Raw genomic sequence first — 18,913 nt, 5'->3', positions numbered from 1 at the left:
GGGAGCTAAGGCCATTAAACTAGGCTCATGAGACAAATATCCTGCATACTGGTAGGATTTCAATGTCGAACGAGTGGTATATGAAATAAAGGTGATGGTATATTTCCAGCGTGGTGCATGAATGAGAATGATGTATTGTTCTAGAAAGAGACACAGGCATACTGTCCATACTCGGAAAAAAGAAATCCGAGTGCTCTATCAGGAGCACTCTTATTACCTTTTTAAAATAAAATGGTTCATCTCTAACATGTCAATAGTCGAGACTAAATGTCGAGACCCTGTCGAGAGTCGACAGTAACTTGTCAAGAGTAATAATTCATTGATTTTATGGATGTATGTGTGTTAGTCCAACAAAAGAGCCATTGGTCATTAAATCAGAACAACGGAGAAATACGTTTGATGGAATTTTTCAATAATCAATCCTTCACGTGATTGCGTGTGTGCGGCTTTTTTGTTTTTGTGTTTTTGCTGAATGAACAGTCTTGGAAACAGTACAGTATATATTATATTACCAGTGTGATGATCTTACATTGATAAACATCGACGTACACGTTCCTCAGAATACACAAGGTCACATTTCTAATGGATCGGAATGCCGAGTAAAGTCTTGATGACGGCATATTCCACATTCATGTAACTACGGTTTCTGTATTTTGGTAAATTTCGATGCGGTATTGCGGTTTACGTTTTAACTGATACCAACCGACCTTTGTAAACTGAGATTTCGTGTATGTGCCTATTTAACATTAGAGCCGAATTGATCTATTCAGTTGAGGTTCCTGAGGACAAGTGGACGAACTAAATGGATTTAAAACTCATCTCTGCAGTAAGTAAAGCTAGACACCTTTAAGAATCAAGGCTTAGAATTTGGGTTGGTTATATTGGGTGTTAAGATCTTTTGGTGTTTTGCAGGACCTATTAAGTTTTCGCCAGGTGAAAAAACACTTGCTTTACAAATTAAAGGCAAGTCTTAGACTAGGAAGTCTTCGCAAAAAAAAAGCTTCTTGCTAAAAGTTTTCTTAAAAATTTAGGAGGCGCTTACAGTAAGCACAATAATTAGAGCATGAGAGGTCTATACACGAATAGGATTTATCTTTTACCAATTATATCTTTGGTGATTCTCAAGACTCAACATGCATTTCTCTCAACATGTAACAAAAGGAGGAAAATTTAGAACCTTCCAAGGGTATATTCTAACTTCTGATTCATGAACATACCTTATGACAAGCCGAACTAAAGAGTCTCCCAAGCTTACTTGTCGTGTGGCAGTTATCGATCGATTCGCAAAGCTTAGCCAATCAAGGATTGTTTTGTAATAATTTATAAATGTCATCATTGAAGATTTTTTTTCGATGGAATTGTTCATCGCGATCATTGACAAAACCGATAACTAACGAAGGATTTGGTTTTGATCAAGCTGCGCCGAGATATTCCTCTTGTAAATTTGATTCATTAGTTGACTTGTTTTCAAATTTCGCTTCGAATTACTGGAAATTGACATTTTCTCCTTGGGAAAGAGAGCAATAACTGGATAATTTACGCACATAACTACGATGGTCGTTCACTTATTCAAACAATACTTAGGATACTGACATAGTGGTGAATCTAGCCACAGGCTTTCATATGGAAATTTTTTACAGGCTGTCTTCACTTTTTGCACTGGAAAGTTTTTTTTCTTCGCAATGTACCAGTGGAAACGCTGTCTTGAGAGAGGTATCAGTATTCCTCGGGATATGTTTATTTTTATTAGATTCGAAGGCAAAATCGCAGAAATGGCAAAAACAAAATTCAGGTTTTGCAAAACATTTCATGCTTTGCAGTACATTTCGTTAATTTTATTTCCCGTTTTAAAGTCCTCTGGTCTAGCCAACGAGGCATAGATCGCCTACGTGATTTGGGTAAGTGCATATACATAACTCAAGTGTTTGCGCACAATAAGGAAACAATCTGCCTGTCACTTACGCTCAGATGATGGAATTTTACCAGACTTCTCTTGTGGACAAATCATGTCAATCATTTGGAGATAGATGCGCCGCCGCGGCTCCCGCCACTGTGGAATGCTTTACCTCTTGCGATACAGAAATGTAGATAACTACAGCATTTTAAATCCTTACTGAAAACTTATCTTTTTTAAGTTAGCTTTTGATGCCTTAAACATGCACCGAAAAGGCGTCTGTCAGCTGTCATCACTTGGAAATACATACTTTCTGAGTGAGCACAAGTCAGGATTTTTAAGTTATCGGTTTTTAGGTGTATTTAGAAGAAGACGGTATGCGTGACAATAATTCGTGATACAGAGCTGTAGATAATCTGTCGGAATCATTTTTAACATACCAACCGGGAGACCTTTATAAAAACATTTCATGTATGTGCCTTTTTAACATGGGAAGAGCCGAATTGACCTATTCAGTTGAGGTTGCTGAGGATAAGTGGACGAACAAAATGGATTGAAAACTCATCTCTAAAGTTAATGCTTACAAATTGTATTGGCCTGATATCGGGAATTTTCGATCTTTTGGTGTGTTGCAGGAGCTATTAAGGTTTTGAAAGTGAAAAAATGTCAGCTTTCACCTCCTAAAAAAAGGAGAAAAATTTAGGCACGTCTTAAAGTAAGAGGTCTTCGTAAAAAACCTGTTGAGCTTCTTAACAAGGAGGTACTTACTTTTCTGTTTGCACAATGATTAGGGCATAAGAGGTCTATATACGAATTGGATTTATCTCCTACAATTATATCTTTGGTGACTCTCGAGGTTTGACGTGCATTTCTCTCAGAATATAACAGAAAGAGGAAACTTTATGAATGACAAAAAAAAAAAAAAAAAAAAAAAAAAAAAAATTGTCGCTTTCCGCAAATAGCATTGGCTAGTCGAAGCTGGAAGCGACAGAACTGGAGAGAGGGTTGTCATAACCCCGCCGGCTTGTCAAATTTGAACAGAATAAAATAAAATAAAATGAAAGGTAGCCATTAAGATATTAACATAAATGTAGAAAAGTAAGAAAGGTATAGATCGCTTATACAATAGAACGGTAGACATTACAGAGCAAATGCAAGAACAGTGTCAATAATGCAATTTTAGCATAGGTATAATAAAATAAGAACAAAATTAGCATTTGGAAGTCATTGTGAAAATGTTGATGTATTAGTTTCTGAATAATAATGGCAGGCAAATCAATGTACACATCCTTAGAAAACAGAAAATACAAAAACATATTGTGGGTTACTTTTTTTGAAAACCCTTACGGGGGATCTCGCGTGTAGTATTATTCAGAGAATCCCATAGATTTGGTCCTAATCTAGCCCCGGATAGAATCCCGCATTACGTTGTTCTGGATGGTTTAACATAGTACATTACCAGCGGAAGAGAACCCTGTGTTATGCGAGTCAACTTGATTTGAAAGGCGGTAGAGACTTTTTGAGGTCTAATGTGCAGAGTCATGGGCAACATCATGCATAAAGATCGAAACCGTCTTGAATTAAGTAAAACAGATTATTTGGCAAGATATTAAAAGTAAAGAAGGTGGTAAGATTTGACTTGATTCGATTTCGCAGCCTGTCTCCAGGCGATTATGCCGTATGACAAGTTTGTCCCGACTTATCTAGAAAGATGGAAGGGCCTCTGCTCGCAGGGTAAGGTAATATTTGGTTTGAGTAATTTGAAAGAGTATAACATAAAAAAAGAAAGGTAAATCTAAATAAAAAAAGAGGCTGCTAACACATTTCGTTGCTGATTTTTCCCTACAACATAGCTCTGTTATCGCGCTCACTGTTCAAAAAGACTGAAAAAATAGAGACTTTTAGGTAAAACAATTTGATTTATACTGTATCATATCTTGATTGCTTACTTGTTGTTGTTGCTTGTTCGGTGACTGATCCCTTAAATTCTGAAATGCTGAAAACCGATAGTGGAATGAACGGAATACAATGCGCTCAAAATAAGAGGAATTGTGTTCCGTTTGGGAAGCTTTTCGTGTTAATGGGAAGACCTGGAATTGTATTCTTTTGGTAACTGATATTCTGTGTATTCTGCCATAACTGAACCCGGATAAAAATAGCCAGAATTGTTCCACTGGTAGTATGAATCCAAGTCAGTTTGAGCAGAGAAAGCGAATTACTGGAAGAGGGGGGCGTAAGGGTTTGCGGTGATGCTGTTTTGCGTAAATTTTTATTTTAACCTGCGGTAAGACTAAGCAGTATGCGGTTTTTATAAATTTGAGGCCGCGGTAATCGGTGAAAAAAAGTGTCTGCAGACCTCTGCGGTGTTTCGTTTTCACTCGGATCCTCTTGCTCCCTGTTGTTTTGTTTACGTTTTACAGGCATGTACAACAAGTACAGCGTACCAGATTGTACAGTCAGGGACCATTATTGTGCAAGCAAGGCTTGCGGTTTGTTCAGTTTCAGCCTTTACCTGTTAATACTTGATATGATTGATCATTTTATCAACTGATATGTAGGCTCGGTAATTGTCGAGAGTCGAGAATAAGGGATGGACCAATTTAATTTTTGAGAGGGGGGGGGGGGGGAGGGGGTAGACAATTACCCCAAAAAATTCCTGCACAGCAAAAGTAGAGAAAAAAAATCATGCTCAGTTGGTCAAGCGAAGAAAACATCTAGCAATCCTTTCTACTGGTAGGATCCCGTTCAGTTAGACTAAATGAACTCAAATGAAAAACTAAACTAAAAACTAAACTGTAATTTAAATTCAACAGACAAAAATGTGTGTAATTATTTGTAAAATAATGCACCTTTGTGTTTCATATCATCAATATAAAAATAAAAATGGTCCATCTCTAACATGTCGAGAGTCGAAACTGATATGGCGAGACCCTGTCGAGAGTCGAAAGTAATTTGTCAAGAATAATACTCATTGATTTTACGGATTTTTGTGTGTTAGTCCAAGAAAGGAGCCATTGGTCATTAAATCAGAACAACGGAGAAATACATTTGATGGAATTTTTCAATAATCAATCCTTCACGTGATTGCGTGTGTGCGGCTTTTTTTTTTTTTTTTGCTGAATGAACAGTCTTGGAAATAGTACAGTATATATTATATTACCAGTGTGATGATCTTACGTTGATTAATATCCACGTACACGTTCATCAGAATACATAAGGAATGCCGGAATTCCGGACCTAATGTCTTGATGACGGCATGTTCCACATTTGTAACTACGGTTTTGATACTTTGGTAAACTTCGATAGCGTATTTTTATTTTTTACGTTTTGCTGCGCCTGGTTTCAGACACCCCTACACCCCCCTCTGACGAATAGAGATAACATGAACAAAACTGTGATACCAACCGACCTTTGTAAACTGAGATTTCGTGTATGTGCCTATTTAATTTGAGAGCCGAATTGATATATTCAGTTGAGGTTCCCGAGGACAAGTGGACGAACTAAATGGATTTAAAACTCATCTCTGCAGTAAGTAAAGCTAGACAGCTTAAAGAATCAAGGCTTAGAATTTGAGTTGGTTATATTGGGAGTTGTGATCTTTTGGTGTTTTGCTGGACTTATTAAGGTTTTGCCAGGTGAAAAAAATATTTCCTTTCACAAATTAAAGGCAAGTCTTTGACTAAGAAGTCTTCGTAAAAAAACCTCTTGCTAAAAGTTTTCTTAAAAATTTAGGAGGCACTTAGAGTTAGCACAATAATTAAAGCATGAGAGGTCTATATACGAATAGGATTTATCTTGTACAATTATATCTTTGATGATTCTCAAGACTCAACATGCATTTTTCTTAACATATAACAGAAGGGGGAAATTTTAGAAACTTTCAAGGGTATATTCTAACTGCTGATCATTGAACCATACCTTATGAGAAGCCGAACTAATGAGTCTGCCAAGCTTACTTGTCGTGTGGCAGTTATCGATCGATTTGCAAAACTTAACCAATCAAGGATTGTTTTGTAATAATTTAGAAATACCATTAATGAAGATTTTATTTCGATGGAATTGTTCATCGCGATCATTGGCAAAACCGATAACTAACGGAGGATTTGTTTTTGTTCAAGCTGCGCCGAGATATTTCTCTTGTAAATTTGATTCATTAATTGACTTGTTTTCAAATTTCGTCTCGAATTACTGGAAATTGACATTTTGTTCTTGGGAAGGAGAGCAACAACTGGATAATTTACGCACATAACTACGATGGTCGTTCACTTATTGAAACAATACTTAGGATACATGTTGGTGAATTTAGCTACAGGCTTTCATATGGACATTATTTACAGCCTGTCCTAACTTTTTGCACTGGAAAGCTTTCTTTCCTCGCAATGTACCAGTGGAAATACTGTCTTGAGAGAGGATATGTTTATTTTTATTAGATTCGAAGGCAAAATCGCAGAAATGGCAAAAACAAAATTCAGGTTTTGCAAAACATTTCATGCTTTGCAGTATATTTCGTTAATTTTATTTCCCGTTTTAAAGTCCTCTGGTCTAGCCAACGAGGCGGAAAAAACTAATGCATAGATCGCCTGTGTAATTTGGGTAAGTGCATATACATAACTCAAGTGTCTACACCCAATAAGGAAACAATCTGCCTATCACTTACGCTCAAGTGATGGAATTTTACCAGACTTCCTTCGTGGACAAATCATGTCAAGCATTTAGTGATAGGTGCGCCGCCGTGACTCCAGCCACTGTTGAATGCTTTACCTCTCGCGATACGGAAATCTAGATAACTGCAGCATTTTAAATCCTCACTAAAAACTTATCCTTTTAAGTTAGCTTTTGATGCCTTAAACACCGAAAAGGCGTCTGTCATCTGTCATTTACATACCGTACATACTTTCTGAGTGAGCACAAGTCAGGATTTTTAAGTTACACTGTATCGGTTTTTAGGTGTATTTAGAAGAAAACGGTATCCGTGACAATAATTCGTGATACCTAGCTGTGGATAATCTGTCGAAATCATTTTAAACATACCAACTCGGAGACCTTTATAAAAACATTTCATGTACGTGCCTATTTAACATAGGAAGAGCCGAATTGACCTATTCAGATGAGGCTGTTGAGGATAAGTGGTGGACGAACTAAATGGATTTAAAACTCATTTCTAAATGATTACAAATTGTTGTTGTTTTTTTTTTATATCGGGTATTTTCAGCTTTCACCTCTTAAAAAAAAAAAAGGAGAAAACTTACAAAAAAAAATTAAACCCTAATCGGGCCCAAAGGAAACGTCCCACTTCTCAAGCGCAGTGAAAACAGTCATTGTGTAAACGAATATCTCGTTTGAATCATTTTTAAGAGTATTACATAAAAAAGGAAAGGAAAATCTAAATAAAGAAAAGAGGTTGGTAACTCATTTCGTTGCTGATTTTGCCCTAAAACATAGCTCTGTTATCGCGCGCATGTTCGAAAAGACTGAAAAAAAAAGAGACTTTTATGTAAAACAATTTGATTTATACTGTATCATATCTTGATTGCTAACTTGTTGTTGTTGCTGTTGTTGTTTATTCGGTGACTGATCCCGTAAATTCTCCCTGTTTTCTTTCTGGAGGAGTCATAATGAATTTAAGACCAGAAAGCTTAAGTTTTTGGGTCAGGAGGAATGTTGTTGTTATCGATTAGCTTCAGATGTTTTAAAAAATCCTTGATCGCGCTATTAGGTCAAGTCACTGACTGAGCCGTCCGGCATGATATGTCTAGACGGTCATGGACATACTACCGTTTGTTTCCGGGGTTTCCGGTCACTATAACCTGGCAAAATTCAAAGATATAACTTTCAAGATTCTACAGCAGAACCTGCCTTATTATATACTTTTAAGACACGACGTGAAAAACTCGTTATCTACTGTAAAATGATTATGACTACCATTCAGAGCGCGAAAACTGAAGACGGGCCGCGCATCTTCAGATCCATCATCAGGCGAGAGGTTCTTTAGATTTAGTTATCTCCCTTGCGAGAAAACTTTTCTGGCTTTACTCCGCGTGAACTTGCGTTAGTTGCAGTAATTTTTGTTAACTTCACATCACTCGGGTGCGGAGTCCGTTAGATAAATTCAGCTGGGGAGCATAAAAGGTATGAAACTCCACTAAGCACACTAGATCACTCACCAAATTGAACCGGAAAAAGGACTTCTTTGATAAGGTACGTAATTCTCAAAAGCGCTACCTGCTCGTCTTTAAGTAGGTGGCAAAACAAATTTAAACAATGCTCGTACTTGTAACAAGAGAGAAAACGCTATGCTCGCCGATTCTCGCAAATGCTTACACTAAAGACCATTTTTTTTTTCAGTTCTAGTTAAGTTTATTGAGCTGTCCAGTGTTCAGAAGACTTTTCTACTGAGTCTGCGGTTAGGTTCACTATCATTTGAAATTGTCCTTTACTAATTTGCAAATGCTCGGAAAAGACCATTTTGATTTTTTTATGAAAAAAAAAAAAAAAAAAAAAAAAACATCCATTTTAGTTTACTGAATTTTTGACGGTCAGGCTATCCGGTTTGCAGAATAATAGCGAGGTTTCATTTCGAGATTATTTGTTGTTGCTCGTAAGTGGCGCGTACGCGCGAAGGAATTTTTTTCCGCTTTTATATTGATTTTGAAAATATAAGAAGAAAAGAAAAGAAAAGAAAACCGTGCTTGGAAGTCCACTTCTCATTCCATAAAAAAAAAGGACAACAGCACTGAGACATTCTCTTGATGAACTAATCAGCTTCTGAGACAATTTCTTTAGTTACCAAAGAACTATCGTTCGACCGTCTTTATTGAAACACGCGTCTTAATCACACGAGGCGTTTGAATCGCGTCCGATGCAAACTGACGGGTTCAAGGCTCAGCCAGATAACTATAGCCTTATTATCCTCCACTTTATCAGAACAATCACATCACGAAATGTTTTTGGAGGTAACAAGATTTTACGTTGCACGCAATATTTAGACGTCGCAATATAAGTTCACCCGAGCAGTGACCATTGCACGCAACGGAAGGAGCACATCCATAAGTCTGCCTCTTCCAATTCTAAGAATAAGGAAATGTAAGTAATACCTTCATCAACTGAAACCAAGACTGTGCGATCGTTAACAAGTTGTTTGAAAAGATCCGTGGGAAAAAAAATGTTCGTCAATTCTTGAGCTCCAATATCGAAATGTATATTCTCCACACTGTTTGACGCATATTTCTAGAGGCACAAGTTGGGAGAGTCTGTCTTAATGCATCAGTCATTTCCAGCACTGCACACTCCCCCAGGACTGACCGGCCCCGTGGGCATTCGGATTTTTGTAAAACTAGGTCGGCTAATGCCCCACGGCTGGGACTGGACGAGCTGTTCAGTTCAAATGCCCGGCACATTACAGCGAAAAAAAAAAGTTTCAGATTCTTTCTTGGCTTTTGGCTTACCTATATTGTGATCAAAGCTAAAAAAGGCCAAGCTAAGTCTCAGCCGGTCCTATGTCTCCGTATTGCTCTACTGCACCGTTATTACTGTGGATCTACCATCTCATTTTTATCCTCCCCAGAACACATGCTCTGAAAAAATTTCTTCAGTAGTTACCAAAGAACTATAACTATATAAGATTTGACCGCCTTGATTGAAAAATGTGTTTTAAAAGTGTTTGAAACTTGTCAGCTGCAACTGACGGATTCCCTCGCTCGCCGGATGATGACAGCCTAACCCCCCAGTAGAGTTCGAATGTCATTTCTTTTGACAGCGGTTTTAAAAAAAATGCACGAAGAAATATTTCTGGAGATAACAGCTTTTACGTTGCCTATCTCGCAGGCACGCAATAAACTCATTACGGAACAGCGGCTATTGCAGGCCATCTTTTCCAAGGAGCTCTTGTTTATAAATGCATTGATTACAGTTCGTCATCAGTCTTTGTCTCTAATACTTCTTAGAATGAAAAAAGTTAGCCCTTCCTACCCATTTTGTCCACCTCCACCCTCCCCTCAGGAAGGCCTCATGCTAAGGTTACCTGATAGGAAACTTTTTCGGAAAACGAAAAAAAAGCTTTCCGAACACGGCACAAAGTGCCGAGAGGAAACAATTGTATCAAAAGTTCGCATGACATTTTTTCCTTTTACACATAAAACTAGTGCCCCAGTTTGTCCCTAAAAAATGCATTTGTCAGCTAAAATTTGGACACGAGTAACAAAGATGGTCACTAAAACTTGCCACAGGAAGTTTGCTCGAGCGGTACATACATTCACGGTCTACTCAGGCTGTGAACGCAGACGTATACGTATTTCCGGCTGTCTGGTTTTGTTGAATCACTTTAAAACTGTCACTAAATAGATTCTACACTAAACAATTACACGTCCAACTGGAAGTGAATATTAGGGACCTTAAGATTAAGAGTTTCCTTTGTATACCGCAAACCGCAAACCTCGACCAGCAGTTTGCAGTTCGGAGTTTGCTGTATGTACATAATCCGGGCCTTAAGATCGAGGGGTACTTTTTACGTACGCATCATGGCTTACTTTCAGGAAAACAAGATGGCTGCTGCAAGGAGAATAGTATCGAGCTAGCTGTTGTTGTTTTAAATTTAATTTTTGTCATCTCGTAATTGAATCAAAAAAATCTCTAAATTCATCGAGATAACTCTTTAAAAACAGTAAATTTGACGTTTAAACGTCGCTTTAAAATTTTAAAACCAGCGAAAAACTCTGCCGTAATTCACTTACCTCTAAACAGTGTCCTTGACGATGAAACCTGAACCTCAAACGGGACGGCAGGATCGGAGTCACGTGACTTTTAGAATTTTGCCGTTTGCGGGAAACGAAAACAAACTTCAATCTTAAGGTCCCTATTGACTTAAAATTTCACGCGCGGCGTTGTATTTTTCTATTCACAGGCTGTGGTCGTGTTTTTGTTGACGGCCTGTTTGGAGGTCAACCCTAAACCTCAGCCCTCATATTATCTTAGCTCCGTCTTCAGAGAAGAGCGTTTGAAATGCGCAAATGGGAGTGCCCTTGGAGTGCTTTGTACAGCTTCTTCTGGAGAGCGCCGATGTACATTAAAATGGAAAAGATTCACCAACACTGGTAAGTACACGCACATGACAGGTGAGCCCGACAAACTTGTGTGCTCGAAGTTGAGGACGGTGCCTCCTTTAAGAGATATTTTTGTACAGTTTATGACTATGCGCAAGAGAGGATCACCCTCTCTTGCTATGCGTGAAACGTAGATCTTACGAGGGTTATTGGGATTCAAAAAGGAAATTGTCAGCCAATCACAGAGCGCAGTTAAGTAAAACCAAAGCAACTGACTCCGCCTCTTAATTGAAAGCCACTCTAGTGCGCACGTAATGTACAGTACGCCGTCCTGAGATCATCTCACAAGGATAAACGATTCGGAGAATATAATTGTCCAACCTCCGTCTCCAAACGATTATGGTGTAATAGAAGCCTTGAAGGATTTATGAACTTTTGGGAGAAGAAGATCTTACGAGGGCTATTCAGGGATCCATAAAGGTTGAAAGATGTTTTTAATTACAATTAAATACTATTTCATTAAGGATTTCAGATAATAAATTTCAAAGGAAGGCGGGGATCAAAGTGTATTCAATTTACTGACCCACGCAGCCGAATTCAGTACGCACTAAAAGCAGCAAAAGAAAATCAAGATTGGAAACTTGTGTTTGAGGTGAGTCACGCTCATGAACAAAAACTCTGTTCTTTTCTACTTTACCGTTAAGTTCTAAAAAAAAAAAAAAAAAAAAAAAAAAATCTGACGGAGCCCTCCTAATTTAAGGGGTATCTTAAGGAATGTTTCTTAACAATAGTCTATAGTTATTCCAGCAAAAGACTATTATAAGGAATAATACGTTGAAAACATCTTAATTTAGGAGAGGAGTATTAGCGTATTAGGCCCATTGGCCCTGTGGTTTTTGAGCGAAAGTGACAGTAAACTGCGAGCCTTGGTTAAGCTAATGTCAATGTCACAGAGGGCATTGTAAGCTCATCATTCAGTGTTCAACTTTTTGGTTATTCAAAACAAATCAGGAAAGATTTGCCTGATCGGGTTACTTTGAAAAGTTTGGGGCATATTGGCTGTGACTTCGAGTCACCACTGACAGCTAATGTGAAATGCGGGAATCTGCATCACTTGGTTGCATCTGATTTCACAAATTGAACGCTCAGTTTTGGCTAATTCATGGGTCAGTGATACAAACCTCTTCCAGACCCTATTGGGAACTTTTGGCCAAACGTTCTCGTAAAATATAAAACATAAGGGAGGGTTGTCATCAAATTTCCAGACACAGAGAAGTGGGTGAATAAACAGTTTTTCAACCAACTTTTAGGTGCTTGAAAGAAACAGTCTTTGGAGTGTGTGATATATCTTCTCAAAACATAAAATAATTCTTGGAGAAATTCAGAGTAAGAGCTCACCAATTTTATGATAATTAAGATTACATTTCCAAACTTCCTTTACGGTAGAAATTTATTTTTTTTTCGTCATGAATTATTAATGACTTCGAGGGGATTAGATATTGAAGGTTAAAATACGTATACCTTCTGTTTTCGAATTCACGGTAATATATCCCTTGACGGTTAATTTTTTTATTCGTTTGATGGTTGGCAAATTAACACTTCGGCCACTAGAAGAGTACCTAGAAGAGCACTGATTTGTTTCTAACATTTCTTAAGTACGTTTAATAACATTTCCACTTGCATTCACAGCAACACCAATGCAGAAATACAAGTGACCAGGCTTTTGCGTTCAAGTTTGTTAGGACCGGCAAGAAACAAGGTCTGAGACGATTGGTATACCAACCCACTCTTGTTAACGTAACGATGTGTATTGGAGTAACCCGTGACTGCAGTGAAAACGTATCTCTTATAAAGACAGATGATATTCGTTCAGAAATATCTTGTAGATTTATAAGGCAGAAACGTCAGTTATCCTAAGAATTGGTTCGTGAAGGCCCAGGGAAGCTATTGCGATCAGTTTATAATTATGGAATATTCTTAATGAGTCATATTTTCCCGCATATTACAAAAATTATAATTTCGTAATCCCCTTAGGTGCTAATTTAGTTAAATTGTTAGTGAGAGGCCATGCCATTTACGAGTTGCCATTGGGATGGGCTCTTATGCTAGAAAAGGTTTATGCTAGCCTTGTAGATGGCAAATTAAGGAGGGTCTCAATAGGGGGGGGGGGGGGGGTGCACCTTTGACGTTTGACGATTTAAAGTTACCGAGCTTTTAATTGAAAAAAGGAGAAGGCCAACAAGGATTTTAGGAGCAGAATCGAATCTCTTGGTCCCTTTAAATGTTGTAAAGATACATTTCAAAGAGCGTGTCATTAGAAGCGACCTTTGACGCTTCCGTTTAATTTCCGTTTGAGATTAGGCTTCGAATAGATTACAATTCATGACATTTTCCGTTTACACGGTATGAAGGAGATCTGGTAATTCTTTTTAGAACCTCTTTCAAAACTAAACTAACTCACACACAGAATGGAACAGACACTCGAGTCAACTGCAAAAATAAATACTGCTGGACAGTTGTGAAAGCCAGACCAGTTTCAGCTCGAGAACACTTCAGAGCGCACTTGAGCTGTATAAGCTGCGGTTCCTTTGATGTTTTCGATACATACCAAATACTACACAAGGAATGTGTCGAAAAATCTTATCAGGGGAATCCCCGTACCTTATTTGTAGTTAATCTCTTAACCCCACAATAGGTAGATAGTACCGGCGTTGTTTTTTTTTATGTTGCTGTTTCTTTTCAAATGAGTCAAGTTTGATATGCTGTTCTTTTACTTTATTATCTTTTTGGTTTATTTAAGATGATGACTCATCACTTTCAATTAAGAAAACTTTGGCTGACCGATCCCTTTTCAAATATAAACAGTTAGAAACTTTTATCCATGAAAGGCTAACTAGATATTTGTTTGAGAGAAAAGTGATATTATGTTTTAAGTCTGGTGAATAAATGATAGAGGTATTTTGTTTCAGTCAGTGACACAGGAGTCGAACCTTTGACCACCCTATTACTAGTTCAGATGCTCTACGGCTGAGGTATACAGACTCGTGGCAGCCAGGCCAATAAACGACTGTAGACTAAGTAATGTTTAAAAGACGAGCAGGAGCGTTTTGTCGGGTCAAAACCACGAGGTACGGCCGAATGGTTTTAGACCCGATAAAACACGAGCTGCGAGTTTTTTGAACGGCTTTAAAAACATTCCTGGAAAAGCGTGTGTCAATAGAGTTGATAACAATTATGCTTTTGTGAACGTTGGAAATTAGCATACGAGAAAAACATCGCATACTAACCGGGGCTCAATTGTTCAAAAGGCGATTAACGCTAATCATCCGTGCATGTTTAAAAGTTAAGAGACATCTTTCATTTTGCTAACTGTTAAAAATGTTTTTAAAAGCTAATTCAAGGGGCTAAGGAAAAGTATAAGTCAAAACTAAGGGAAAAAATTCCTTTGGAAACATCCTTATTCATTAATAATTAAACTTGAATCAAAGTTCACGTTAACCCAGGATTAGCTTAATCGGGCTTTGAACAACTGGACCCGGATGAATAACTAACTCCTACAAAACGTTTCAAGTTCTTCAAGTTGCTAATGCCAGAAATAGAGAAAACAATTTACTAGTTTTACTGTATACGGCAGTCAAACGAAGCTATTAATTATTAATTTTCACGAAAATTGAACAACTCTTGGGCATTGAAAATGCTCAAGACATCTTGTTAAGTGCCAATATCCCAGCAAAGATTGCGGGAAAATACCTCTGTGACCGAAATTTGAATATTGTTGACATAGACAGCATAGATACATGTATCCTAAGCGCTTTTCGATCATCAGTAAGCGTTGATTTAGTGTAAAGGTATTGCTTGGTATGCTTATACTAAAAATACTAGTTTTGTGAAGCTAATGTAAGGGTGCATTTTCGACTTTAATTTTAGAATACAGTTGTTATTTCCTTTCGGTAGTTTTGAAAGATATCAAGATTTTCCCGATTATTTCACATTTTCCTGTTGTTCAGAGATTATAGTTAACAGCTGTGGACAGGTTTGCTACTTCCTTTAACATTGTCTCGGTCGTCCTCGAATATTGAAATCAAGGGAAAACACTCAAGGATTTTATCAGCCTGATTGGTTTCCCTTTCTATCTATTTTCTTAGAATAGTTGTGTTGTTCTCTCTGGTTAGTGTATATTGGCAAAACCAGTTCTTATCTCTGGTTGGGACCATCTAGCCTTGGTTGAATTACGGTCGTAAACATGTTTACAGCACACTATAAAGCAAGGCATGATTTGATACTCGTAGAATAGAGTAGAATTGTTGTAGAGTTGACGTAGGGAAGATCCTGTTCCTTAAAGAATAAAGAAGAACTACAAAAATTCCTGGTGCCTCTCTGCTGTTCCAAGCAAGTGTTCTACACTAATTCTCAAATAATACTGTACTTAGCTTAGTCCACCTTTTAATTGACTGGCTGTAAAGCTGCTTCTGAGGGGTGAGGTAAGCATCTCTAAAGGAGCCCTGCAGATGAACCCTTAGGGGGTAGGCAAGGTCTCAATACATGCACATTGGCTGCCCTGTTGTTGAAAATGCATATTGTTCAAGATCTTGTAGTAGTCCAGAATCTTTGAGCATACTGGCATCATCATCTCTTTCTCTCTAGAATAAAAAAGAGAATATCTTATTACAAACCTTCAGAAAGATATTTGTTGTTTAGATGGAGTTTAAGTCGATCTATTTCACGTGACCTATTTTCTAATAATATACAGGCTTTGGTTATGAATAATGTTTTTTTGTTTTCAATCTTTATTAAGGAAATCAATTTCACTAATAAGTGATTTACAAAAGAGTCCTCGAAAATGAAAAAAAAACAAAACAAAAAAAAAAAAAAAAATAAAAAAAAATAAAGACTAATATATGAATATATAAAAAATTAGACTAAAGACTATTTACATATCTTAACACTCTTTTAAAACTAAGTAAGGATGGGCTTTGTCTGATTGAAAAGTCTAATTTATTCCAATCGTTTGGGACAAAATTTGTCGAGGTCCAATGCCCCCAGTTCCTTCTAGATGCACTCTTACGGATATTATTTTTACATCTAGTATTAAAATCATGTTTATCTTTATGTTTTATCCCTTCCTCCCATCTACCTTAAATCAGTGCTGCATATCCTGAAGCTTGTTTGCTGGGCCCAAACACAATATCAGAACACATCAATATTGGAATTAAATGGCTATGAACAAAGGCCCATAGCCGCTTTAATAAAATTATTGTTTTGAGATCATGATAAATTTTCAAGGAACAAAATGAAATATTTTTCTGGCCCAGTAAAGGTGAGGGCACTCAAAAACGAAACTGCAAAACAACAACCCAGAGCACTGCTGAGAGGACAAAACAGGGAAGGGTTGGGAGGGGAAAAACACTCTTTCCCCAGCGAGTCAAAGAATTGAATGACGCGACAGCAATTGACTGTGAAGTAGTACCGCATGCCCCTAGAGGGGGCATCCTTTGATTTACCCCCATGACCTCTCGGCACATGCCCGGATGTTGTCACGCACCCCGTAACGCAACAAGATCATTTAACATTAGATTGTCCGGGAAAAACATAAAAATCCTATTCGCAAGCAAATATTTCATTTATGTTTTATCCCTTCCTCCCATCTACCTTAAATCAGTGCTGCATATCCTGAAGCTTGTTTGCTGGGCCCAAACACAATATCAGAACACATCAATATTGGAATTAAATGGCTATGAACAAAGGCCCATAGCCGCTTTAATAAAATTATTGTTTTGAGATCATGATAAATTTTCAAGGAACAAAATGAAATATTTTTCTGGCCCAGTAAAGGTGAGGGCACTCAAAAACGCCAAAAGCATCACGATTCTCCGAAATAATGATGCTCGCCCCACCCAAAGGAAATGCAGCCCTGAAAAAGGAGGAGAGGAAAAGGAACTGCTGCCCTTGCAAGCAAACTCCTCTTCCCCATGAATAGGTAACAAAAATACTTAAGATAGGTTAAGACAACTGAGAAAAACCAAATATTTATGGAACTGCTGCCCTTGCAAGTCAGTCCCTCGACACGTTAATGAGTAAAGATAAACCGACATGCTGCTCGGCCATATTACAACCCCGGGACAGAGATGAAATAATAGATTAGAACAGGAGAATACTGCCCCTGCTAGTCAGACCTTGTATGTACAAATTGACACCCTGCTCCACCCTGTTACAATTAACTGGATGCAGGAAAAAACTAGAAAAATTATGAGACTGCTGCCCTTGCAAGCCAGCCCCAGTAAGTATTGAAAAATACGTGAGAAATTAAACGGGAGACTGCTGCCCTTGCAAGTCAGCTCCCATCTAAAATATCTACAAAATAAAAACCTAAGATACCACTACTACCTAACTCGGAACCGATTCAAACTGCTGCCCTTGCAAGTCAGTAAAATAAAATCAGTCCAGAGTATGGCAGGAGCGGGAGCAGCAACCTCCCCCGCCGGATGCCACCACCAGCCTAAACTAATCAACTATGAAGATAATGAAGGGATTCTTATATATTTCTGGAAAGCATTGGACTTCCAACGCCCTAAAGCCCTAATCTGTGCATCAGACATTCCAGCATCAGCAGCATAAGAAGCAGCACCTATCCGAAAGCTATGACCTTTGTAACGTGAAGGGTCAAGACCGCAATACTTAATGGCCATGGAAAGCTTGTCAATAAATATAGTTCTTGAGACAGGGGAACCATCCGCACAGCAAAAAAGAGGCCCTGGCCTGTCCCCCCTGAGAGACAAATAATCCAATATGATTTGTACAGGACAAAAATTTTGGTGGCGATTAATAACAACTGAAAAAGGTCTCTGATTGTAATTATGTTTGAAGTCAAGAAAGGTGAACTGTAAAGAAATGACCCCCTGACTTGCGTCCACCAGCTGCGTAAGTTGGTGAAGTTGAATAAGAGAGCCTCTCTCCTTTGTGGTCGTTAAAGTGATCTCACCGACCCGCATACAAGCAAAAAAGGCAAGGGAGCACATGGCCTGAAATAAAAGACTATCATATGGTGTAGGACAAAATTGAACTGAAGATTCCAAAATTCTATGTAGAATTGGTAGGGTAATTGGCAGCCGACTATCTAGACGAGACCCAAGCTTTCCATAACCCTTAAGCATCTGAACAATAAAAAAGGCCTTAGTGGGATCAGGAAAACCTGAGAGCTTGTGGCTGTAGCCTAAGGCCGAGACATAGGTGCTTACTGTGGAAGGAGCATAATGACGATCATACAAGTATGCGATAAAAAGTGCCAAAACAGGGGGTGAAATGGGCAGGGTGGTAGAATTGCCAGGTAGAATCACATGTAAAAATTGCGAAAAGAGCTTCCATGCCCGTTGATAAGTTGGACGCGAGGAAGGTTGCAGGCTGGACTGCAATAGTGTGGAAATTACAGGTGCCAATTCTGGGGCTGCAAATGCACAGGAATGTCTGTTGGCTCCCGTTCCATGTGGACTGGTGCCAAATGCTTGAATGTAGCCACCTGTAACCGAGACAAAGAGTCTGCTAGAGTGTTATAAACACCTCTAACATGTTTGGCCTTAAAAAGGATGTTGTTCTCTAAACAGACCAGCACTAATTTTCTTACAAAAAACATCAAAATCTTGTCCTTGCAGGACTGCTTATTAATTACGTGAACAAGTGCCTCATTATCTGTCAGAAACAGGATACAACGGTTTTGCATTTGATGACCCCACAGATATAAACTAAGAACAATTGGATAAAACTCCAGCATAGCAATGTTCTGGTGTAACCAATTATCAGGCCATTTCCCATAGCACCATTTACTGCCAAAAACTGCTCCAAAACCTAAAGAACCAGCAGCATCAGTATATAAATCCAATTTGTCTGAACTGTCCCAAAAGTCCTCAAGAAAGAAGGACCTGCCATTGAAACCGGTCAAAAAAGACTGCCAAAGCTTTAAGTCAGCTTTGACCTCTCGATTTATCCT

The 18,913-nt window shown here is 38.3% G+C and overlaps 2 protein-coding genes across 3 annotated transcripts in view; one reads left to right on the top strand and one right to left on the bottom strand.

The window, feature by feature from the left end:
- Positions 1 to 573: 573 nt before the first annotated feature.
- On the top strand, positions 574 to 13,758 carry LOC146463983 (uncharacterized). Of its 2 annotated transcripts, none has more exons than XM_085083763.1 (4): positions 574 to 826; positions 10,794 to 10,983; positions 11,457 to 11,584; positions 12,622 to 13,758. In XM_085083763.1, the coding sequence occupies exons 1-4, from the start codon at positions 803 to 805 to the stop codon at positions 12,847 to 12,849; spliced, it is 570 nt and encodes a 189-aa protein (XP_084939889.1). In that variant the 5' UTR covers positions 574 to 802; the 3' UTR covers positions 12,850 to 13,758. The 2 variants fall into 2 exon arrangements, with proteins under 2 accessions (XP_084939889.1, XP_084939888.1); XM_085083762.1 differs by lacking the exon at positions 574 to 826 and adding an exon at positions 5,313 to 5,422.
- A 2,377-nt stretch (positions 13,759 to 16,135) lies between these two features.
- Positions 16,136 to 18,913, bottom strand: part of LOC146463982 (uncharacterized) — a 6,499-nt gene continuing 3,721 nt past the window's right edge. The window contains exon 3 of the mRNA XM_085083794.1: positions 16,136 to 18,445. Coding sequence (XP_084939920.1) covers positions 17,442 to 18,445 — 1,004 coding nt within the window. The 3' untranslated portion in view covers positions 16,136 to 17,441. The remainder of the gene's footprint in view (positions 18,446 to 18,913) is intronic.

This window comes from Pavona decussata, unplaced genomic scaffold, assembly GCF_977016875.1.
Source record: "Pavona decussata unplaced genomic scaffold, jaPavDecu1.1 SCAFFOLD_170, whole genome shotgun sequence".
NCBI classification, from domain to species: domain Eukaryota; kingdom Metazoa; phylum Cnidaria; class Anthozoa; order Scleractinia; family Agariciidae; genus Pavona; species Pavona decussata.
The sequence above is the reverse complement of the archived record's forward strand: the minus strand, read 5'-3'. Positions and strand labels throughout refer to the sequence as shown.